This window comes from Tachysurus vachellii, chromosome 4, assembly GCF_030014155.1.
Source record: "Tachysurus vachellii isolate PV-2020 chromosome 4, HZAU_Pvac_v1, whole genome shotgun sequence".
Taxonomy (NCBI): Eukaryota; Metazoa; Chordata; class Actinopteri; order Siluriformes; family Bagridae; genus Tachysurus; species Tachysurus vachellii.
The window spans coordinates 7,227,097-7,253,479 of record NC_083463.1 but is presented as its reverse complement, the minus strand read 5'-3'; the positions used below and the strand labels follow the sequence as shown (position 1 = coordinate 7,253,479).

The 26,383-nt window shown below is 36.5% G+C and overlaps 1 protein-coding gene across 2 annotated transcripts in view; it reads right to left on the bottom strand.

The window, feature by feature from the left end:
• The window catches only part of ddr2a (discoidin domain receptor tyrosine kinase 2a), a 42,499-nt gene extending 17,670 nt beyond the window's left edge, over positions 1 to 24,829 (bottom strand). For both annotated transcript variants that reach the window (XM_060867507.1, XM_060867508.1), the window contains exons 1-2: positions 24,688 to 24,829; positions 10,033 to 10,143 (exon numbers count right to left, since the gene is read on the bottom strand). In XM_060867507.1, the coding sequence (XP_060723490.1) occupies positions 10,033 to 10,141 (109 nt within the window). In that variant the 5' untranslated portion in view covers positions 10,142 to 10,143; positions 24,688 to 24,829. The remainder of the gene's footprint in view (positions 1 to 10,032; positions 10,144 to 24,687) is intronic.
• Between the last annotated feature and the right edge of the window lie 1,554 nt (positions 24,830 to 26,383).

The window sequence follows — 26,383 nt, the reverse complement described above, 5'->3', positions numbered from 1 at the left end:
TGGTATGCTGACTGTTAACTTTTATAAACCCTATGTTTATTACACATGGGACCTGTGTGCTGTAAAACAAATGATGGCAAGTCTTTGATCAATATTATTACAATACAGAGCAAGAAAGACGAAGATAGTTTATATAGCTTTAATCTTCATGCACATGAGTGGTAGACGATATGGTCAAACACCAAAAATGAAGAAACCCTACACTGGCACTGTATTGCTTTCTGACTCTAGCATATCAGTCTACAAGTCTGAGCTTTTATTGTGCTGGCTAAATAAACGAAACTAATTCTTATTAGCATGAAGGTTATTAACCAGATGCAAACAAAGTGATGATCATGTTCATCATTGGATTTCTTTTGTCATGTCACACTCCACAGTGGAAGCAGACCATCAGGACTATAGAAATTTTGTTTTTTAAAAGTATTTATGTTGTTTCCTATCCTACTAGTGGAAATATATTCATCGTAAAGCATATATGGTTATAACAAACCCATTTCTGCTCTCTGAGATACACTAAGAACATCTAAAAAGCTGTTTGAAGCTATTATCTTCACCCCTGATCTTCCGTGTAAGTTCACGGAACTTACACTGACTCAGTGTCAGTGACTGACAGTTTATATCAGATTCAGGACCATAAAATAAGGAATTTCCATCCATCCATCCATCTTCTACCGCTTATCCGGAGCCGGGTCGCGGGGGCAGACCACCTCCAGCTCTTCCGGGGGAATTTCGAGGCGTTCCCAGGCCAGCCGAGAGACATAGTCCCTCCAGCGTGTCCTAGTCTTCCCTGGGGTCTCCTTCCGGTTGGACATGCCCGGAACACCTCCCCAGGGAGGCGTCAAAATTTATTTATACTTATTTAAAGTATACACGTTTATACCAGTACTCTTTACCTCACATTAACATTCCTCCCTCTCATAATTCTTAGAAAGCTCTACTATATTATTTATTTTAGTGAATAATTCATGGTAATTATTGAATAATAACATGTTAATAGGACAACCAAATAAGTGTCACAACCGCCCAGCAGTACGTTTCCCTGCCAGTTCAGTGTCAAAATTTAAAATTCAATTTAGATTTTATTTGTACACAATCATACCCAGTACAACATGTAGTGAAATGCTTTAACGACTTTTTTGGTATTAAAATAACCAATTAGTAGAGAATAAAAGTAAGGAGGGGGGGCATGTGGGCTTAGTGGTTAGCACGTTGGCCTCACACCTCCAGGGTTGGGGGTTCGATTCCCGCCTCCACCTTGTGTGTGTGGCGTTTGCATGTTCTCCCCGTGCCTCGGGGGTTTCCTCCGGGTACTCCGGTTTCCTCCCCTGGTCAAAAGACATGCATGGTAGGTTGATTGACATCTCTGGAAAATTGTCTGTAGTGTGTGATTGCGTGAGTGAATGAGAGTATGCCTGAGATAGACACAGGCTCCCTGTGGCCCGAGGTAGTTCGGATAAGCCGTAGAAAATGAGAGAGTGAGAGAGATGATAAAAGTAAGGAATAAAAATAAGGCACAAAGTAGGTACAATTAGAAGAAGAAATAAATATATATATAAAAAAAAAAAAAATTTAAATAATAAAAAAATAGAGGTGTCTCCAGAAATTTTATTATTTACACATTTCCTATTTACTTTTTTTCCTATTTAAGTATTAATTATTTCATCTTAATCCATGGTAGCAATATATACACATTAATGAGGTGATAATAAGCCTTATCTGTAGTATTGAGCCTTGCTATAACCTTTAACCCCTTCCTCACTTTTAAACTCATATTATGTTGAATCATTTCCATTGCATTAGCGTTCACACAACTCTAATTGTTTCTCAGTGACATCCAATAAATGGACAAATAAACTGACAGAAAAAAAAAACCTAAACTAAATTAAAAATTAGACATGTTGTCTAGTTGTTCTCTATTAAAAGAGGTAGAATTTAACTTGCTCATGTAAAAAAAATACACTCTTGGTTTCTAATACTTCCATATTGCAGTGATAATATCAAGTATAAAAAAATATATAAATGAAACTTGCAAAGCTGCTAACAAGCCAGCTAAAATATCAAAATGGCACAAAACTGAAATCATGAAATCACAAATGTCAAAAAATGCTTTATTTGCTGTAAAAGTTTAGATGCTCAGATATACTCGTATGTGTATATTTTTGTGCGTAATGTTAAAAGTTCACTCGGAAGTGCACAAGGCCTCTCAAAGTCCACGTGGCCTCTCCATCACAACAGAAAGCCTTTGTGCTCTTTCCAGTAAAAGCAAGAAGAGCAGAGAAGGTCTTTTTGTATCCCTTTTCTTTTTCCGGCTTTCCTCCAAATGTTTGCTTAAAAAGTCAAAATGGAGGAAACCTCAGAGGCCCAGGACAAGCTGATACGGGCCAACATAAGCTGAATCCCCTAACAAAACCTTCTGCTAGATGGGACAGGGTTGTACTGAAGCAGAACACATTTGCCACAGTTTATGTTTTAACAGAACAAAGGTCAATGATTTTTTTTATTGCAAATGCTTTTTCCCAAAAAAATAAAAAAATAAAAAAATAAGCCAAAGAGGCCAAATGTAAAGATGACCTGTCTCTGGTTTTGCAGGATATTTTTCCACACATACGAGTGAAAAGATTAGGACAGGATTAGGAACGAGTACATCAGAGGGACAGCTCATGTTGGACATTTGGGGGACAAAGTTAGGGAGGCCAGATTAAGATGGTTTGGACATGTTCAGAGTAGGTAGAGTGAGTATATTGGTAGGAGAATGTTAGACATGGAGCTGCCAGACAGGAGGCAAAGAGGAAGGCCAAAGAGGAGGTATATGGATGTAATTAATGAGGATATGAAGCTAGTGGGTGCAAGTGTTGAGGATGCAGAAGATAGGGACAGGTGGAGAGAGATGATTCGCTGTGGCGACCCCTGAAGGGAAAAGCCGAAAGAAGAAGAAGAAGACTTAAAATGGTCAGTCTCAGGCAGATGAAACAAAATCTGATTACTCTGTTATGCTGAGGGAGCTTTTTCTTATTTAACTGTTGATGTGTCCCATTAGAATTACGTAAAACATTTATTTTCTCTCATATACATCACATCAATGAAATTTCTTTCTTCTTCTGGGTGTATCCCAGCTTGTTTGGAAACTGGTGTCAGAGCACAAGGTCAGACTCTATACAGCACCTCTAGAGCTGGAGAGTGGGTAAAGGGCCTTGCTCAAGAGCCTAACAGTGGCATCTTGGCAGTACTGCGGCTTGAACCCCTGATTAGTAACCACTGAACCGACCGATCCTATTTTTCCTATAATGAAACATTGCTATACTGATGGGAGTGGTCTCTACCAGGGTGACTCCGCACACATCAACAGCACATGAGGGTTGGCTGTGGATACAAGGGTGTAATTTATATGCCTTGATCTTCCCAGTCATTAGATCTCAATTCAGCTGAAGATCTATTAGAGATTTTTTGGTATAATATGTCTTCCAAGGTTCATCCCATAATCTGTTTAGACCCAGCAATTTACTTTGAGCTCTTTACTGTTTTACTGTTCTATTAATTGAAAGAAAACGAAAGAAAATTTTGCTTGTAGCCAAACAACAGAAATGTTGTTAATCAAAATGCAGATCCAAGGGTAAAAAAATAAACCCTCACAGAAAGCTAGAAAGGAAGTTTATTTATCTGTCCACTGTTGTAGAGTAGATGTGTTTACTCAGTATGTTTTCTTGCTAATGCTCATTTTTCCCTGTGGGAAAAGGGAGCCAGTTGCAGCAGGATCTTGATTCAGGCCATGAAGCAGGCAGAGCTAGCATATAGCTACAGAGACTAAAAATATCACACACTTCAGAGGTGGAAAAGTACAAATATTCTCTGGAGAAACGTTAAATACCTCTCCCTCTCGCTTTCTTTCACTGTGCCGGAGAAGGGATTATGTGCAGTTACTATTCGTTCCAAGTGTCCCTTTTTCACTACACTCTGTGTGAGCCAGCCTTCTTTTTTCCTTTTTTTCATGCCTTCTTCTTGTAAATGGCACTTTTGTTTCACCGTGTTTGCTGTCTAACCGCTGGCTCCAACGCCTCGCACACACAAACATACTCAATGACTCAAGAATACACATAAGCATGCAAAGAAGATACACACACCCTCACAAAAGGTCATACATCACTGATGGACAGACATAAAATAAACAAAATCAAACACATCTTGTTAGCAGGGTTTCAGTGGTATATAAGGTTTCTCTGTATGCTGCACATATACATTGTGCACAGGACCTCATGCTTTTAACATTTCTTTATAAAGAAAATGAGGAAAAAGTGGACGCTATAACTACACTGCTTGGGAATTTTAAAAAGGGGAAAGTTGGCTTCGGAGGATGTCTCATATCTAGTGCAATGCATTTTTCCTGCTGCTGGAAATAAAATTTTCAGCAGTTTAATTTCAGGGGAATGTGGTGGAGTGCTGAGAGATTACAGCATACAGGAAACTGCTTCTTTCAGACCAACAGGAAAATGATGAAAATTTGCCACCAAAATAGATCTATTTAGTTATAACTGCAGTTTATGGCTATCAAATAGCAGTCATCATTAAATCTAGAGATGAAGAGTTGAAAAGCATTTTATGAAACATTATCGGTGCAGCCACACATTGAAAGATCCTATGTCTTTTAAATAGAGCCTCCTGGAGTCCGTGTGAGTTAGTAATTTTCTAAGAGTCTAAGTCATGAGTAATGCTATAAGAAAAAAAATTTAAATTCACACTCCATGACTGAGAAAACCCGTCCAAGATGACTTCGGAGTCTCTGAGTTTCTGGAACTTTTAGACAGTAGACTTAACCAGACCCGGAAGTGAGGTGCTTGGCTACCCAAACATGCCCTGTATAAAAGGAAAAAGTCTTGAAATAGGCATTTTAGTTCACATTTCAATCTAAAATGAAATGCAGATGACACATTATACCACCTGATTATTCATTCATTCATTTTCTACCGCTTAACTATCTCAGGCGTCATCGGGCATCAAGGCAGGATACACCCTGGACGGAGTGCCAACCCATCGCAGGGCACACACACACACAATCACACACTACGGACAATTTTCCAGAGATGCCAATCAACCTACCATGCATGTCTTTGGACCGCGGGAGGAAACCGGAGTACCCGGAGGAAACCCCGAGGCACGGGGAGAACATGCAAACTCCACACACACAAGGCGGAGGCGGGAATCGAACCCCCAACCCTGGAGGTGTAAGGCGAACGTGCTAACCACTAAGCCACCGTGCCCCCACCGCCTGATTAAGGATGTTTAGTATGAACATGAGCATCTCTACGCTTCTGGATTGACCATGGAACATTTTAGTGGTTGACATGGAAGTCTGTCAGTCAGGGATGTTACTTGATATCACTGTTAATACTTTAAAAGTACAGAAGGTCTCCAGGCGAGGAGGTGAATGCTGCTGCTCATTTTGCTGCTTTGTCTACAAAATCATGTGCAGTCTTGTAATAAGTATAACCCAGGCCTATATAAGACTGCTTAATACAGAGTGTGATGATTATGAAATACAGTTTACATAGTGCTAATTAGAGACCATAGGTTTTTATTATGTAAAAAAATATAGCGAAAGAAAAAAGAAAGATCTGAAAATCATATTGTAGATCTCTCAGCAAATTATTATCCTTTATCCTTGTCTTTATGCCTTGTCTAACCTCTGCAACCACAGCTGTGAGATTGAGGATCGCTCTGCTTCTGTGGAGTGCGAGCTGCACAATAAGACTCTGGAAATCTCACAGTGCTTCTGGAAAAATTAAAGAAAGTGAACCCGATTCAATGTACTTTCCTGTTGTCAAAATGTCTGGTATGCTCTAGCCACAGACTCCAGGCTTTTTGCTGAATCCACTGTGAACGATTGCACTTTCTCTCTTTCTACATTCAATAATAAGCTCAAAGCAAGGTCACGGCTTCTCACTGCTCCCAGGAAACTCAGATGCAGCCAAAGAGGGATTTGACATACTAACTGATGGATCCTAAACTATTCAGAGCTTCTATAATCCACCAAACATCACCACTAAACAACTGTATACTATAATTCTTCACTATCCATCCATTAATATTAGTTATATTGCAATTGGATCAACAATAAAAGCTTAACGATGGATGGTAATTCATGCCTAAGCATTTTACTTTCTCAAGTATCTCTCTCCTTATACACATAAAGCAAAATCTATCACATATTTATCTCAGTATCACATTTATCTCAAGAGATTTCTTCACTGTATCAGAAAGCCTGTGATCTAACACAATAGGAACCTATTATGCCAAATTATGTGGTCAATTGTGGATATTTCTTTATTGGTTTATGTTTTATTTTCATTATATCTGTGAGAAATTAGCTTTTTTTTTATCAGAACTTAACTTTTGATAGCATAACTTTTGAAAGATAAAACCCCTTAAGACCTTATTGTAATTATAAAGTTTAAATATATTTTATTCAGAGTGGATTTGTCCTTGGAAGAAATAATATGGTACCTGGACACTTAATTTAGTAAAAATTACTGTGAGCTAGTTCACTTGCTAGGTCCTGTGAGCTAGTGTATTATCTACTTGCTGTGAGCTAATTCATTTGCTAATTTTTGCAAACTAGTTCACTATCTATTTACTGTAAGCTAGTTAGCTTGCTAATTCCTGTAAGGAAGTTCAGGGACTAATTCCTATGAGCTTGTTGCTGTTGAGCTAGCTGCTAGATGCTATCATGAGATAGCAAAGAAAGAATTGTACTGTACTGTAATGTATAGGTGACAATTCATTTCTATTCTATTCTATTCTATTCTATTGTAGCTTACTAACTACTTTCTGTAAACTACTTCACTACTATGAGCTAGCTCAGTAGCTATTTCCTATGAGCTAGTTCAGTAGCTAACTTCTGTGAGCTACTGTAGTTCACTATTTATTTACTGTGAGCTTGTTCAGTGGTTATGTCCTGTGAGCTAATTCATTTACTACTTTTCTGTGAACTAGTTTACTAGTTATTTACTATGACTTAGTCCACTTGTTACTTCCTGTGGGCCAGTTCACGAGCTACTTACAACTTTATTAAAACATATACATGGTTCTCATTGTATTTAGCAATCTAAAAGCATTATAAAACCATTTGTTATTATATTACATTTTTAAAACTGCAGAACAAACACTGCAGCTTTCTCATGTCACAATTCTTACATTAGCCTCAAATACTTAATAAAGTTGTTCTCTTCCTAAAATGGCTTCTCTAGATACAGGAACATATCACAACATATCAATCCCTTCCAGAAGTTAATCTCTGGAAATTTTTAATCTTAGATTTGAATTGATACAAACTAAAATTACATAAAGCATTAATCTCTCATTCATATGTAAACAATTTCTATAAGCACAGTAAAATATCCTGTCTGGCAGGCAATGGCCTCAGAACTCTGGTATTGTGGGAAGAAGTGGGATTCAACAGCACAGAGGAGCACAATCTGATCCAGAGCCTGGTTTAGCTATACAATTAGAGGATACCAACTGGATAGATGCAGACACAAAATAACACAGAGTCATAAAACCACAGAAAGTTAAGAGACAGTTTTCTATTGTTCTTTTGTTTTAATGCTATGGATACCGCTGAGATTACTGGGAAAATATGCATCCATGACTCCAAGCTGACATGCAGATAATTAAGTCTGGCTCTTTGAACTTCGGTGTGTTTCAAAAACCCAGTTATGGGAAAAAGTTTATTTCCTTACTTTTCCTACAGAGCTTGTGTTTAAAGCTATCTTGACACCTTACATTGCTTTGCTATTGCATCAAAATAAACAACTACACAAACTGACACATTTACTATTTAAAATGGCATTTTTTCAGTATTCATACAGTGCTTGTTTTTAAAGCTAGCTAGCTAGCTACAATACTTCGCTATAGTTATTTATTTTTATTTATTCATTTATTATTGTTTTTTTTTAATATATTTTGACAGGTTTGGCTTAAATAAATCACTAGGAATGTGCACTGGTTTACTAGCAGTTATTAATCTGGCCAGCTTTCTTAGATAATGTTATTGATGACTGAAATTGTTAGAGTAATTATTTTTTTTATTATTTTATACATTACATAATGATATAAGAACATGACAATCCACCTTGACATTAAGCTACAACCATTTTACTTATATGTTCCTGTGGCAAACACAAGGTGGTTAGAAGTTAACTAACTGGTTAGCAGTTTGGGATGGAAGGAGCTAGGAATAAATAAATAAAGTTTTATCCTAGACACGTTCACATACAGTATAGATCACCTCATTATTTATTTCCCTTGAAGCATGCTATATGTTAGGTCACGTGTCAATAAGGCAACAATTAAACTATCTTGTTAATCAGTATAAAGAACTGCACATTTATCCATTTAACGTGCCATAAAGCAGCAAGCAGCACAGCTGTACATTAAATGTAACCAGTAAAGTGCTCCACACATTCCACATGCATTCCACTGCCACGCTTCGACATACATCTGTATAACGTGCCATAACTTCTGAAATGACCTTTATAACATCTAAATGAACTTCTTGACACTAAACTAACAGCATGGTGTGATTTTCCTTCTTGAGGAAACTTTGAACAGCCAGCAGTCTTCCCTTCTTTTTCCTTTGTCCCTACTGTATCTCTGCCTAGCATGTGGTACGTTCTGGTTTCCTTGTAAAATATAATTGAACCTCACACTGACATCACACTTTCCTCCTCGCAAACCACCCATGCTGGTGAAAAAGAACCTGAGTAGAAAGGCGTGGATCAAAGCTTCCTAGAAAGTTTAATATACAGTATAACACAACTTCCAGGCCTGATAACTGGATGTCCACTAAAGTAAATGGAATTTAAAGCTATAGGATCAGTTAGCAATATGGTAAAATGTGCAAACTCATTACAACAAGGTAAAATTTGCACAATGTACACTTTAAAGCAAAGGTGTTTGCCAAAGCAAGATGGTATACTGCAGCACTGTAGCATTCACAATTCTGATTTGTCAGAAGACGTTGATTAATTTTAATCTCTGACAATAGTGCTAGCAAACCAGTAATAAACAGAGACTTGCCATATAAACAAATTTAAGGACTGTATATTGCTCTGTGCTATTTTATGTATCTGTTTTGTAGTGTATTTTGTTGTCTGTTTCATTTTTACATTTTAGCCCTGAGTTCTTTATCTTAAGTAGCTTTGTGTCTTTATGTATCAACGTTTCATTTCATTATGTACTGCATCAGCTATATATGATCAAAGTGATAATAAAAGCTTTTTGACTTGACTCTTCTTGTTTTCTTTGAGGAGATGAGAAATGTTTAGCATTTTTGGAGGTAGGCTGTAAGTGTTTTGGAAGTCTCCACTGTAAGTGTTTTGGAAGATTCACTGGTAAAGCTGTAGCTTGTTTTTATCTTAATTTTCTCCCTAAATTAGTCACCTGCTAATTCCCACCAGTTTTACTCCCTTGGGTCCTGGCCACTGATTCTGCAATATGTAGGATGGGGTTGGTTAAGGTGATTAAGCTGTTGGACTACCAATTAGAAGGTTGCAAATCCCTGGTCCACCAAGCTGCCACTGCTGGGCCCCTGAGCAAGGCCCTTAATTCTTAATTGCTCCGTTAAGTGTCATAATATAAACGATTGCTTAGGCATTGTGGGAATTTGTACTTGTGACCACTGTGATTTCTCTAGAAAATGACAATCTGCAGTTTTTGTCTTATTCACTGCAAACTAGACAAAAATGAGCAGTTGGTAAGAGAATGATTATTGTTTATAACTGTTTAGTGCTGCTATAATGTAAGTCATAACAGAAGCTAACTTGCTTAGTAGATGTTCTGCAACATTTAATGTAATATGGCATTCTTTAATGAATATATATATATATATATATATATATATATATATATATATATATATATATATATATATATATATATATTTTTTTTTTTTTACCATTGAAAAATTACTGTTGTGGAGCAAGAAGCAAAGCATGTAATGTCTTATTCCTTACTTATTAATGTAGAAAAGAACTGACTTACTTGGATTTACTTGGGTCTTTACATTCCCTGAGAGGTACAGAAGAAGTGATAAGGGAAAGATGATGATCTTCCAAAGGTGGTTCATCTCAAATTGAGACCTGGCCTTCATTCCTGAAGAAGTAAACACAGATCAGAACAAAACTTCACATATAATATTTAACTTAATTAATACATGACCAAATGTATACTAGGACACTAGGACACTGTTGCACCTTTTTTTATTAAGGTATTAATACATGGTGCCAATACATGAGATACATTTAATGGCAAAACAAATAAATAAAACCATGATTTTATTTAAGACAATAAAACTGCAGTAATTGCCTAGAATATCTGGTGGAATTTCCATTAATTCTTCACACCACAGCCAAGACCATATTAACTGACACACAGACCAGCCTCCTGGACAAAACCGATCCATTATCTCAGCCCAGAAAACCACTTACAAGGTCTAGATTTATTACTTAAAATGAACTGACCATTAAAAAATTCATAGATGGAGCAATAATTAGGTGTTGGAAAATTATTAATAGGTTTTAATTATAACCAGGTTGTTTTGCTAAGAGTGTCTCACTTTTCCAGAAGGCTTTGTCCAGCTGAGGTAATGTCTAAGTCATTGCCACATGTCTCAGTCATTGTCCCCTGCTTAGTTTGGATTCAGCCTTTCTTAATGTCAAGTACTATTAGCTAATATTCACTATACAAGTAAAAGTGATTTACAGTTTACGACATATTTACTGAGCATTTTTAATTGCTATGATTAAGGAATAGGCACAGGCTCCCCGTGACCCGAGGTAGTTCGGATAAGCGGTAGAAGATGAATGAATGAATGAATGAATGAATGAATGAATGAATGATTAAGGAAATTATCCATATTAATGTTTTTACCTAGGAATAATCTTCAATAGTGTTAAGTCGAAACATGAAGCATCAAAAGGACCAAAGAGGAATTCTTGAGTGATGATAAATTCATGCCATTAAGGATTAATAGTTTATCATGCAACTACCCAAAAATACAAGATCCAAAATACATCATACTTAAACCATACCGATTCCAAACCATCTGTCTGTCTGTCTGTCTGTCTATCACACAAACTCACATTCTTAGCCTCTGTTTAACTGTGAAGTCTACGATCTTGTTCTTGATATTTGTTTAGCCTTGAGTCATTACATCATTCATTTTTACTCATAAGTTTGCCTTTCCAGTTCTTGTCTATCAATTTGGATTTTGTTGACTGCAACTACCTGCAACTGTCACTGTCGTTGTCTCTGTATAACTATAATGAGCAAGCCAGATATAACATTATCTTGGAGAAACTCCTGGGATGAGCCTAGTACAGTCTTTACAATTACAGCAGCTGTTCTTGGGTACAATTCTACAGAATCCCCATGAGATTATCTGATGAAAAATGATCTGATAATTAAACATTTTCTAATCTTTAGAGTAACCATGTGGGACTATCCACAGGAACACAAAATGATTTACAAAACAAAACATATCCAACACCTTTTGTATGTCGTTCAGTTAAAATACAAAATACTTAAACCATGTATGACCAGATCTTAATTTGCTATATCCAGAGATTTCAGTAAATTGTACAGACTGTACTTCCCAAAATTCCATTCAATGTAATGGAAACTATGAGAAAGAGACACTGGACTGGGCTCTAAACAACTTTGGTGTTGTTTGCTACACTTTTACAGCCTCATTTTTTGTGGTCTGGACACATGTTGCTCATAGTGTGTTATGTAAGACAACAAGACACAGTAAATAGGAAAATTACAGACTTGAACTGGGCAGCTAATTGTGATGTTTTTATATAACTCCAAAGTCATGTCAGTGCTGACTGTATGTATTTTTTTCAAAGACCAGATTAGATTATTAAGCACTCGATCTGACTTGTAGAGGTACTACATGTGCATTGGTAAGGTTTCTAGCTTTCCAGAAATCTCTGCTAGCAAGAGTTTTTTTTAAATATGTTGTGCTAAATTTTCATTTCATTAGTCATATGCATACATTTTTAATTATTAAATAACACATTTGGCTTTGTAAAATGTAAAAACAACAGATATTGAACTCTTCAGGCCTGATTTATCTAATCACAAAAATGTAATAATTGTTGCAAGTAATACATTTTATACTTCACTATAAACTATTTTGCAGGCTAATATACTGTATATAGATTTCTGCTAGTATATACGTTAGTATATAAACAGTTTGTACCACAGAGCCATTAGAGAACTGCACACCAAAAAACACCATCGTTGAATGTTCAGTGTTCAATGTTCTATTTGCACTACACACACACACACATGTTGGATTCGTTGGACTCGTTGAACTCCTACCTCATATTTATTTATTCTCAACCACAAATATGTACAGAAGACATTGAATGTGCAATCCCATAGTATTGTTTACAATTAACTGTTGTGGTTACTAAACTTTACTGTATACTTTACTATTCGCATTGTGAAATATAGTGTGTATATAAGTATAATATCTCAGCTTTCTACTACCTTAACTGAATAGTATTTATTGGATCACTTGTTAATGCTCATATTCTATTATTTTTATGTGTATACATTTTTTCTTATTTCTTTTTGCCTTTTTATGCACTATAAGGTCTGACACTTAATTAGGTTGTACCCTGTGTAATAACAATAAAGAATCTGTGTATCTAGCTCTATTTTAGTTGTCTATAGCATTTAATCACTGGGGTTCTACCTGGAACTGAGAGGAAACAGTTGCAAGGTTGTACATTGAAACTTTAAGTAGAGAGACAAACCAAAAATCCCATCAGAATGCTAGATACTAAAATGTTTATTTTTTTTCTAGAGTATAGCTGAAATGTCTTGTGTAGATCCTATCTGACCATTTCTGTTTGAATATGCTTTAATGTTCCCCAAGGCAGAATGTTTACCCAAGCCCAGCAGTGTTGTTGAGCGTTGTATAAGTCTAGTGTAAAGGTTGAGAGTCTGAAAAACAGCATGAATGTGGGTCTCTGCCGGTTAGCAAAAAAAGAGTTTTTCTTCCTCCCACAGTATTCATCAGCAGCCAAACACAACTGTGCTCTCAGTACTGCGTAGGAGTGGCCTATATACAGAACACGTCAAAATCAGACCAGTTCTTTCTTTCTGGCAGTACCACTTATGTATGCATCATATAGAAAGAATTGTCTGTTTGTCATCTTTTTACATTAAATAAATCACGGCAAACAAGAACAAGCCCAAATCATGCTGATTTATAACATAATCAAAATGGAATTTCCTTCTTAAGTATACTGTATATACTTAGAGGATCTTCACTGTAATTCTGACATGGAGGGCTAAAATACTTATGAATACGGGTCCCACAGACCCGAACATCATACAAGGGATAACCCTCCTGTTTTCCTTTCCTGAATTCCTATGCAAATTAGGAGTGCCGAGTCAACTTGACCTTGTCTGTTTTGACTGCTTATAAAAAATGAAGTATATATGATAGCCATTTTTTTTTCACATTTTTAGTCTAACTTGTTTCCAACATATATTTTGCAAAAAAAAATTAATATTTGGTATAATAAACCTTATTTATGTACAAAAATGCCTCATTTTTTAGTTAAAAAAAAACAAAACAGAAATTTTTAATTATTTTCACTATAGAGGCACAAAGGTTGATGCACAATTACAGGCTGGTATATTTCAAAGCCAGGAGATTGTTTTGAAACCATTTTGACCATTTTTAATGTCAGCAAATAATAAAACCTGTTTTTTTCCAGGTCAAATTGACTTTGATATGCCTTTGTCTAGCAGAGGGCAAAATATGATCTACCGAAATGATGCTACACACGCACACACACACACACACACACACACACACACAGCAAGCTTATGTTTTTTCTGGAGGCCTAATGAAATGCAATGCCCAAAGCTTATGTGTGTGTGTGTGTGTGTGTGTGTGTGTGTGTGTGTGCGTGTGTAGCATCATTTCGGTAGATCATATTTTGCCCTCTGCTAGACAAAGGCATATCAAAAGTGTGAAATATTTACAAATATATAGCCTTTTATTGTGTGTGTTTGTGTGTGTGTGTGCATGTTTGTGTGTGGTGTGTGAGTGTGTGTTTTGGGTGCGTGTGTTAGTGGACATTTTATGTGTCCATTTTTGTGTCTGTATGTATGTTTATTGTACTGAAAAGGGCAAAAGTGTGACCTATTGCCTTACTAAATGTGGCCGGGTCCAACTGACCCTGGAGGATCCAAAACGCAAAGTATATATTGGTCTGAACACATAGTTCAACGAAAATAGACAAAATTAATTTTACTTGCAAAGTTCATAATTTGGAACAATCCTGGTAAATTTCAGTCAAATATGTGGAAGAAAACCCAAGTTATGATACATTAAACTTTCATTAAACCTTTCAGCCGGGTCAGATAGACCCGAGGAAAATACAAGTGTTAAACACACACTATTCCCAGTGTCTCAGTATCTACCATCCAGTAGATCCTGACAATCAGTACAATCCTCAAATACAATAACTCATTCTGCATCTCAACAGCTGGCTGATTGAAGACTCCTTCAAACCTCTGACAGTATTTCCATGTAAAAGACAGCTTCTTATTTTAACATTTTTACACTAAACCCCAATTCCAGACAAAGGGAATGGACAAAGGTCATCCGGTTCACTCCTGTACTTGTTGCAGTCATGTATACAGATCTATGAAAAACGATTCTTTTCAAATATGTGGCATTGTAATTTGTGCTGGTCTGCCAAGATCGTGCCTATCATCATGGTTCATGTAGAGATTTTACAAAACGGCAGATGGGAGCGATTATGGACGACACAAAATCCAGTGCACACCAGGAACAGTAATAAGAGACTCGGTCTGAAAAGCCATGGTAAGAGCGTGCGTGTCTGTGGTTAAGTTCAGTATGAAGCTGTCATGAATAAACCAGCTAGCTCAAGATGAAAAGCTATTAAACCCTTACTTTAGGGTTTCGGATGCATGTTTTTCTCATCATACAAAATGTTAGACATAATTGCAGCTCTGGACGTCACTGGAAAGTAGACGTATATATTAAGGCAGTAGTGACAGGTATGCACATTTTTGTGCGTTTGCCAGAATTTTTCTGCATTGCAAATATGAAATTTCTTCAATGCCTGCTGATTTTCATACTTCTTTAAGGTGGCTCTGTGATTGTTTCTGAAGTTCTGAACTTCAATAAAATATTTGCTCAAAGGAGAGACTCCAGGCTCTGTAAATGAGTGGGGAATAAAGGAAGACCAGAAGCATAGCTGTGGGGGATTTTGTTGTTTTCTGAAAGTTCCAGATGTTTATCCATGAATGGTTAAGCTAACACACACACACACACACACACACACACACACACAGAATTCACTAATCAGGATAATTAATGGTCCACGTTTCTGTTTGTTATCTACACTCACAGCTCAGGGAAACTAAACTGACAGCTGTGGAAGCACAGCAGAGGTATTTCAGGAGGAGAAAAAGCTGCATCTATTTGTTTGTAAAAGGTAAGATGCAATTATCCAAATTTGTATCATTTGTATCATATCATTTTTATCATTTTCAGTGGAACTGTTTAAAAAGTATTTTTTGGATATGAACATGAAAGGTGGCTGATGCTAGATTGTGCCAAAAATGATAAAACAACAAATTCAGCTCCTACGACTGTGAGACATCCAGCCAATATATATATATATATATATATATATATATATATATATATATATATATATATACATACACCTTTAATATTGTAGATATAACAATAGTACAGTGTATGTGTGCATACCTATACAATTGGCTATACCATTGCTGTAACTACCAAAATATAGCAAACCAGGAAGTGGAGGCTTTTCTACAGTATACAGTATGGCTCTCAATCGTGTTTCCTATCAATTTATCAAGCTCTAATAACTGCTTTCTCTAATGACTGCTTTAACAAAACAATCGTTTACAACCATTTATGTGGGATATTTTTAGACATCTTTATAGTGCAGCTTGCTTTTAATGTCACAGTGCTGATACTTCGGGTTTTAGCTTGATGTTGTGCTAAGTATGCTTTTACCTATTTGTCCTAGACAATATGTTTTTGTATCGAACTGTAAGTCACTCTGAATAAGAACATCTGTCAAATGCTGTAAAGCTAAACATACTGTACATATGAATGAGCGCTTTCTGTAATAAGAATGTAATGGCTGTAAAAAAAACCTTTAAAAGTGCTCAACTAAAACAATCAACAAATCGAAGGAAGCCGTTTATGAGTTGCCAACAGAGGACTAGTGATGCACTGCATGGCTCAACCCCCCCCGAAACCCCTGCAAAGTCAATAAAATAGGATTTACTTGATCCCCAGCCCTAATACTTCCCACTGAGTGCTTCAGGGAGATGAGAACAAGTACACATTTCACTCCATCTGTATGAGTGCTACAGTCAACATGACTCTCACGCTATTGCTACACACATCCAAGAAAGCAGTAATCCATGAAAGAGTAACCGTAGATCACGTTCATACACCACTGATGTGATGTTACACCACACATCGGCCGAATCTGAAATGAGTTTATATTTAATATTAAAATAAAAGAAAATCCCAGCACAAAGATATAAATGGAAAACAACAGTCCTTATACATGTCTGGACTGGGGATACAACTGGCTAGAATCTATTATTTGGAATACATTTACATTTACAGCATTTAGCAGACACTTTTTATCCAGAGCGACTTACATTATCTCATTTTTATACAGCTCAGCAATTGAGGGTTAAGGGCCTTGCTCAGGTGCCCAACAGTGGCAGCTTGGTGGACCTGGGATCGAACTCACAACCTTCTGATTGGTAGCCCAACACCATAACCACATCTATATATGTGAATAAAGAGATAATGAATTTATATATATATATATATATATATATATATATATGTATATATCAACAATGTCACTCAGATGATGATGAGGTACCCTTTTGAGTCTGGTTTCTCTCAAGGTTCCTTCTACATATCATCTCAGGGAGTTTTTCCTTGCCACCGTCACATCTGCCTTGCTCATTAAAGATACTGTACATAAAATTTTTTTAAAATGTTGTGATTTAGATTCTGAATATTTATATTCCTTTAAAGCCATTATTGGACAATACCTATTGTTAAAAATGTTATACAAGTTACAAGTGAATTAAATTAAATTTATATATTTTATTTTTTTATATAAAGGAACTTGTCAGAAAGGGTTTGATTGAGAATAAAGATACAGTGGAGTGCATCAGGATTGGGATCCTATGGAATAAAAACAAATTGACACATAAATAAATAAAATAATAATCCAAGTGGAAGGTTTTTACTTTCATGATGCTCGTAGAGCAAAAAATATATATATATTTTCATTAAGATTAACATCTATTGCATCCTTAGTAACTTCCTGGTGGTTAAAATTTGGCTCTGGGGTAGATGGCTTCTAAATGGGGTAGAAAAACCGACAATTTGTAGCTCACCATCAGAGCAAAGCCGTTAACCCTCCCTGCTCTAAGAGCGCTGTATAATAGCTTCCCCGTGCTCCGTCTCAACCTTCTCAGTTGGGATATGTGAAGATGTATATATGGTGGTAATAAAGGCTTATATGCCCCCAATCTCATTTTACTTCACTTCAGCAGATTTTATGGTCCAGGGTCTGAATCTTGCGTAACTGAGACGTGTCTCAATCAAGCTCCGTACGCTCTTTTAGCACAGCTTCCATGCAATTGTCCAGGAACACAAAAGTCTGAAGTTATGTCTAACGTTTGAACGCTGATTTGCATTAATAAGGCCCAAGATCTAGAATAACAGTGAAACAGCTAATCTCACATCACTGTTTTATATTTTCTCTAAAATCTGCTAAATGGCAGGAGAGCAGCAACGTTTTTTAAGACCTGTTCCAATTTCTCTAGCATTCATAAAATCTAGCCTAGTTTTTTTTTTAACGTTCTGTTTTGAATTTCTAGTATATTCCTGAATCACTAATTACACCTTAAATAACAGTAGTCATGAATGAATAATTACATTTGTGTTGTCAGAGAGACGCAGGCAGGTTTGAAGGCAGTCGTTATCTGTTGACTCACAGCACGGTTCATGGTTTACAAAATCTGTTTGCAATTAGAGCACAGGCAGCCGGGGGAGCTGCCTAGCGAGGGCCCTTACTGAACTGTAATTCTACTAATTGAGCCGAAAATGACAGTGAAGGGCCCTTGAAACGTAACCTTTTCATTTGAGACAAACACAGGCTAATTTTAACTCGTTTCAAACCATGTATGAACTCTTGTCATATATCTGTACCAGTAGTATAATTACCGTGATGGCCGTAGAAGCATGTAGTTTCAAGAAAACGTAGAGATGACATTAAATAAGATACAAACAAAGCCGTATTTAGGCCTCCTGAAGCAAGTAAGATGAACAAAATTCGACTGGTAAATTGTTGTTGCAGTTTTGGCTTTGGGATTAGAGAATATAGCATGTTAAAGGAAAGTTATACGAAATTATTTTAAAATCCAAATAATTGAATTTTTGCCTGTTTTTTTTTTTCCATCTGCTCAATGTCTTTGTCATGTCTCACTCCACAGTGGAGCTTAATGGCTCATATGAAAGTAGACACTCAGGGCTTTAAAAATTTGGAGCTGTTCATAAGAATTTCTGTTTTTTACCAAGCCTACTAGGGGTAAAATTTTCAAATAAAAGTTCCAAAAAAAACAAATATGATTAGTTTTTTCCAAAAAGAAAGTAAATGCTAATATCAAACCCATTTCTGCTCTCTGAGATGCAAATCCTGGTTCATAAGCAACTAAAATTTGTTTTCATAAAACACTAAAAGTTTGGGTAAGTTTATCACACGTCTCACAATAAAAGTCCTGACTCATATTATAACAGACTTAAAATAATTCATTTATTTATACTGATTGAAAATGTCCCATAATTCCTTTTTGAATACTAGTGTACTGTTAAAAAGGGTTAATTTATACAGTGCTTTAACAATATGCATCAATATACAAAATCTGGATGTAGATTTAGATCAATAATGAGCAAACCTGAGGCGTCAGTGGCCAAAAAAAAACAAAAACTTCCTGAGACCGCACGAAGAAGGAATCTTATAAATAGATAAATAATAATAATAATAAAAAAAGGGTGACCTGGTTGGTGAGATTATAAACCATTCTTCTTTCACAGCTGGATATTATATTGAATAAACTGTACTAAGAGTGTTAAGGATGTTCAGAGTTAGAAAGGTTTATGATTACAGCAGCATTTATTGGTCTTCTGAGAATATCCATTAATCTTGAGTGAGTTATGTAAAAGCATTCACAGCAAATTTGACATAAGTCACTTGGGAAACAAGAATGCAGGCAGATCTTAAACCATGTCACATGACAGATTCACGATAATGTGTTTCACTATATAACCAGGTACCTTGCAATCACATAATTTATCAATATATCATCATTATATTTTACAGATACTGTTAAGTGAGTCGAAGGCCTCAGCTTTTAGATTATTTTAAGCCCTTAAAACAGCAGAGGTGCCGTCGACAACATCTCAGTGAACCAATGAACGCTCTGGCTTGAAGGAACCCTTTGTACGTGCTGTCTTGCACATTTCAGTCAATTGCTGTTTTGCCACAATACATTACAATACGTCATAACTGGTACTACTGTATTAAGTGTTCATTCCAGTATTTCTGCACATGTACTATTAAACATACAGTACGTACACTGGTCGGCACTGCTTTTGTGTATTGTTTTCTGTGTAATGTCTTGTATTGTTTGTTTTGTCTTGCACCGTTTTCACCAGGTTGCACAGATGCACTTTATGTGCCTAGGACTAACTTACATTAAGTCCTTAGCTCTGTGTTGTTCTATGTAGCACCATGTTCCTAGAGAAACGTTGTCTCATTTCTCTGTGTACCGCATCAGCTATATACAGTATGGTTGAAATGACAGTAAAAGCTTCTTGACTTGACTTGACTCTTTACTAAGTAAGGGAACATGTGATTTTCATTTGAAACCGCATGCATTTACCGCATCGAACGCATCTAACATAGCATTGCAGATATTTTCCTTTTATGAGAATGCATGAAAACGTATTCAGACGGCCCTTTTCAGCTCGAGTGGTTCCAGGTGACAGCAAGAACCCGTTGACGTGATCAAAGATATCGTGTGTCAGATTTTTTACACAGAAATGTTCACGTTAATCAGGACGGTTGATGTGAATGCTGTCTAAAAATTCATTTAATTTGAATCTATAATCTAATTTAAGAAAAATACAGGTTTATGATTGTTATGGCTGAAATGATATAGTCCACTAAGAATGTGCTTTGTATTGTTTTGTATTTACATCTGTGCAAAACAGACCTTTGTCTTTGTGTAAACCCCAGTGCAACATTAAGGATCCTGAGGCATCTAGAGATGCCACAGCGCCAGTTGGTCAGACCTTCAGTTAGAAGATGCCAACTCCATGTGGTCTTTAAGGACAACAACTTCCTAATCAATGCACAATTGTCAGACTGTATCTGACTGTAGAAAGGACATTATTAATAATAACTCTCTGGTGTTTATAACGGTTTATAATCACACCCTCCAGTGTCACCCAAATGAGGATGAGGTTCACTTTTGAGTCTGGTTCCTCTCAAGGTTTCTTCCTCTTCCATCTCTAATGGAGTCTTTCCTTGCCACAGTTGCCTCAGTCACATACTGTACCAAATAAAGGACTCACTTCACACAGTTCTGTGTACATCATGTTGGACTGAGACGTCGTTTGAGCTGTCAGTGCCTTCTAAATAATATAATATGATTTATATAAATAAATACTGTATTTTTTTTTCCTAAGAAGTTCAAAAAAGACTTGTAATTACGGATTGTCGATATTGTAATTTTCTGTAAAATTGACACAGAAAAGGCAAATATGTTTTTGTATCTTATCAGGATAAATAGTTTGTATCTTGTACTAAATAATAATTATAATACTAATAAGTGCAATGTCCATGGAGCGGACCTGACTCACATTTCACTGCTGGTTATATATGCCCTATATAATTGTGTATGTGACAAATAAAAAATCTTGAATCTTGAATCTTGAAATATGACTAAACCATCTCATCCTACGATCTAAAGACGATGTATTAGTCACTGATGTTACTATAGTTACATCACAAAATTATGCCACTGTTTAAGTTGGGAAAATTCTCTGTATTCAGACTGCATTTAAGCACTTAATTTGAATTTTTTGGCTTTCCATTCAAATACAACAATTACATGCGTGTGTGGTTTATTCTTTTGCGGTTGCCAGATTGTTCTTTTCTGGAATAGATATTTTCAATAGCACAGCATCTAAACTTGGGTTTAAAAAACAAACAACAACAACAAAAACACATTACTGTGGACTTTAAAGGGAAAATATGATTTAATAGTTAATAGTGTCATACATGATTTTGTATTTACTTTTGTCCATAGCAGTGGAGGCTCAAGTGGTTAAGGCTCTACTTTGTTGTCTGAAGGATCGGGGTTAAAGCACCAGCACTGCCAAGCTAGGCACTTAACCCTCAGTGCTCCTGGCATACTGTATCATGGCTGATGATATCACCCTGTGCTCTGATCCCAACCTCCAAATTTGGAATATGTAAAGAAAGAATTTCTCTGAATGTATATGTGACAAAATAAAGGTTTCTAGTCTACTTTTTTGAGTCTATTTACAGCCTAAAACATGAACCTCAAGGTGGTGTGTGGTCAGACTCTTTCATAACTGGGACATCTTTGAAGCAAACTATGCCCTAACATTTACATTGATAAGAACCAAAATTTTTGGATAAGAGCGAAACAACTGTTAATGCTTGGATTTTATCAAGCATGTGGGCCACGTTTACAACTAAACACCATTCAGGGACCAAAAATGTACACACCGTCTGATAAAGCATCGAAGCTGAGCTTGTTAAAGCTGGGTGGAGGATAACACAAACCTGATATTTTCTTCAGCCGTGCATTCAACAGACTGCTATTTATACACACCAAACAGCTTGTTGTTAAGACAGGGACTGTGTTTCTGTTCTCTGAATTCAGCTAAATGAATACCAAATGGCTTTGTCAGATGGAGAGCAATGGGAGAAGGAAATAAAAAAGGAGAGCCTCAGCTGTTTCGAATCTCAAATCCAAATTACAGATTATACCAGACGTCTCTGATTTCCAGTCATTCCTGACTGAGCTCTCGCCCAAGAGGCCTGCATTCCTAATCAAAAAGGACATGTCCGTCATCCCAAATGATAATACGTTACCATCGTTCAAAGAGATACGTTCAGTGTCGGCTAAAGTATCTCGAAGGAACTGGAGCAATAAAGCCAACCATGCAAAAGAGTGGAAAAGTACTGGGAAAATTATGCCTATTATGCTCACTACACTCACTTCAGATGCACGGCTTTTATAAGGAATAAAATACTGTAGCTGAAAGTGTCTGTGTAATAGCTTTGGTAGTGTTTTAACACGGTTAAAGTATAGACAAGGTTTCTGTGATAAAGCATCTGTGATGGATTTAGAAATGGCCATGCTGAGCTATTGCCAGTAGTCAGGTCATGAACCATGTCTAATACAAACAAGAGTACTGTGAATAACTTTACACAATCCTGGAGCTTTATGTAATAAGTCACATAGTAAGATCCTTTTTGCAAAATGATAAACATCGCCATCCTTTTACATGATCCGTATTGTAATCAGGTACAACTACGATACTTAGGGGTCCAAGCACTAAAAAGACATAAGCCACAAGTTAATATAGTGTTTCTGCTACTGATTATTCCTCGATTTGTTCTTGCTTAATGGACATCTATGGCAGCCCATAGAACCTCTGACTCACTTTTAAATCAAATGTGCAAGTAAGATTTGACTCATAAAGATTTCACTCAAAAGGATTCGACTTGTAATTACACCCTAAAAGCCAAATTTCAATTCTGTGTCATTGCAATATTCATGGAAAACATCTGGGAACTGATTCAACTTTCTAGAACTAACTAACTAACTAACTAACTAATTTATTTGTTTGATTTTTGTAATTCTCTCTCACTCTCTCTCACTCATTTTCTACCGCTTATCCGAACTCTACCGCTTATCCTCGGGTCACGGGGAGCCTGTGCCTATCTCAGGCGTCATTGGGCATCAAGGCAGGATACACCCTGGATGGAGTGCCAACCCATCACAGGGCACACACACACACACACACACACACTCTCATTCACTCACGCAATCACACTCTACGGACAATTTTCCAGAGACGCCAATCAACCTACCATGCATGTCTTTGGACCAGGGGAGGAAACCGGAGTACCTGGAGGAAACCCCCGAGGCACGGGGAGAACATGCAAACTCCACACACACAAGGCGGAGGCGGGAATCGAACCCCCAACCCTGGAGGTGTGAGGCGAACGTGCTAACCACTAAGCCACCGTGCCCCCTTTTGTAATTCTGTTTATAGAATTTTTACATTATAATACAAGTAAAGCAGAACATCAAAAAACAAAATAAAACGATAAAAGCAAAAATCAACACAAAAAGCTCAGATTTTGAAATCAAACAGAATAACACCATAATATAACATATTAGGGAAAGAAAAAACATATTAGAGAATAAAGACGAGAACAAAGAAATTAAACATATAGAGAGTTATGTAGTAAAAACTGAAAAAACTGGAGAAAAAAAAACAGTTCAAGACTTGACCTTGAGAGAGTGTCAATTGTGTACCTTTTTCAAATTGTGTACCTTTTCTATAATCGCAATAGTAATAGCACAATCAAAAGAAAAACGTATGTTTTTTTTTTTTAACAGAATTACAGAATTCTGTAATTAAAATAATGAATTAAAAGCATTTTTAGCAAAAATGTTGAATATCTTAAAAAAAAAAAATCATACTAACTTTCAAGCACGACAAACATTTAAACCTGATTTTAATACCAAACCTAATTTAAATCTTATACGTGACATAAATAAAAAGTGTATTTTTAAATGAACTTGACATCATGTACCGAAGATCTGCGAAAACAAAAAGAACAAAAGAGAATCTATTCTAAATCTATTGTTTCACAAAGACATCACTTAAAGCACTCTGTATAATTACTGCATTGAAGAACAGTCTTGAAAATGCCCTGAGGCTAGTGTATAAAACAATGGCAAAGCTGAGGATTATGGATGAATTTGCAGCTCCTTTGTGTATGACATCAATGATGGACTACATTTTTATAACAGTCTACAAAGAAAAACAACTAAAAACAAAACGAAGCAGTTACATACAGTCACATAAAGTTTTGGAAAGTAAAAATGATTCTATCTTTAGGTTTATATATTTCACAAGCTTGCATGTTGCAGTGTGGATCGAGAAGGAGTTTGCTCTGTTATCCACTATTTTAGCCTGCCATGCAATCAGCACCTCTTCCAGAGAAACGGCTAAACGTGAAGGAACGGCACAAAGAAAATAAAAGCACAAACAGTGCAAAAAAAAAATAAATTAAATAAATAAAAAATAACAATCTCAGCAACCATGGATAGACAGAAAAAAAGAATCTTTTTTTGTTGCCCTAAATCTCGTGCAGGTTAAAGTCTGATTTGTAGCAAGAAAAATAAATCTCAAAGTTTTTTCAAGACTTTAAGCAAACTTACTGCTTGAATCCTGTTTCTCTTAAACCATTTGTCCAGTGAGATGTTAATTCCAGCCAGTGAGAAAGAAAACCAAAGTAAAAATCCAGACTGTTTCTTTCTCTCTACAGTCACTTAGACCTCATATCCAGGCACACTGAGCTGATGTAAGACAACTCAGGAGTAGAGAGAGAGAGAGAGAGAGAGAGAGAGAGAGACAGAGACAGAGAGAGAGAGAGAGAGAGAGAGAGAGAGAGAGAGAGAGAGAGAGAGAGAGAGAGAGACAGAGACAGAGAGAGAGAGAGAGAGAGAGAGAGAGAGAGAGAGAGAGAGGAAAACATTCTGAGGATTCTTGGGTACATGCCAAAGTCCCAGAATTCCTTATGCGATACAGAAGGTTTCAATTAAGTCAGACTTCAGGGGCCAATCAGAGATTTTTTCCCCCCCTTGAATGTATTTTTGGATGCTTTAAACAAATACTGAAAGGATCATAACTCTGAAAGCACAAAGACATTTTTTCCCCCAGCTTCTTCTGTTAGCTGCAATTCTGTGGAAGTTTGGAAGTGCTTTTACTTCTAAGGGAGAAGAACTAAACAAATAAAAATATAAATCATATTTTTTGCTTCAGAAATTGCAAAAGAATACCTGGGTCACGATTATTTAGGAATATTTAAGTCCCGTCTGTGTTGAAAAAGCAATATTCTGTGGTGGCTCGGTGGTTACGGCTCCAAGGTGTTAATCAGCCGGTCAGGGATTCAAGCCCCAGTACTGCCAAGTTTCCTTGCAGAGTGGAATAGTGTAAGCATGTTTGCCTCCCACCTCCAGGGTTGCTTTATTTCCTGCCTTCATCCTGTCTGTATGGAGTGTGCATGATCTTCAGTTTACTCTGGTTATCTCGTTATATATATCTCTGGTTATACCCAAAGACATGGGTTATAGGCTGATTGAAACAGGATGTCGTCCTGCCTTGTGCCCTGAGTGTAGAGACACCAGGACCTGTATTCTTAAAGCTTCTACGTTTGTAAGAATGATCTCAGAGAGCTCCTAATTTAGATAAAGAAATTCTAACTAGGAATCTTAGCATAAGAATGATTTAGGATAAATCTCATAGCAACTATATACTGTAAGAGAAATATGATGCTAATGATTGTGTGTGTGTGTGTGTGTGTGTATGTGTGTGATCTTGGAGAAGCCAAGATCAATATATATATATATATATATATACACACACACCTAATAACATAGTGACTACTTTCATTTCTGGCACGATGGCATGTCTGCTCTGTGTCAGAGATGAAAACATATCACTAATAAAATCTTCTCCTTTCAGCCATTTTCTCCTCTGCTATAAAAATCCTCTTTATACTTATAACGTTTTTTGACCTTAGGAGCCCTTTTAAGTGTTTAAGATGCTTTATGAATAACTTTTATCTTAACTAGGACCTTCTCTTTCATTTTAAGTGGAAACGTAAACATTTCCAAGATTTTTTCAGTGAATTTTGTCTCTAGGAGAAACTCTTTACACTAAGAATCTTTAAGAATAAGGGCCCTGGCTCTCAGTTCCCCATCAAAGGATAAGTGCTTCAGAAAACGTGTGGACGGAGAGATGGATGGAAAGATGGAAAATGTAAAGCAAAGTTTCACTATGGAGTGTCTTTTACTTAGAAATTAGTTAAGATGTGGTTAAGATGTAGTTCAGGGTTTTTAGCTTCTTAAACAG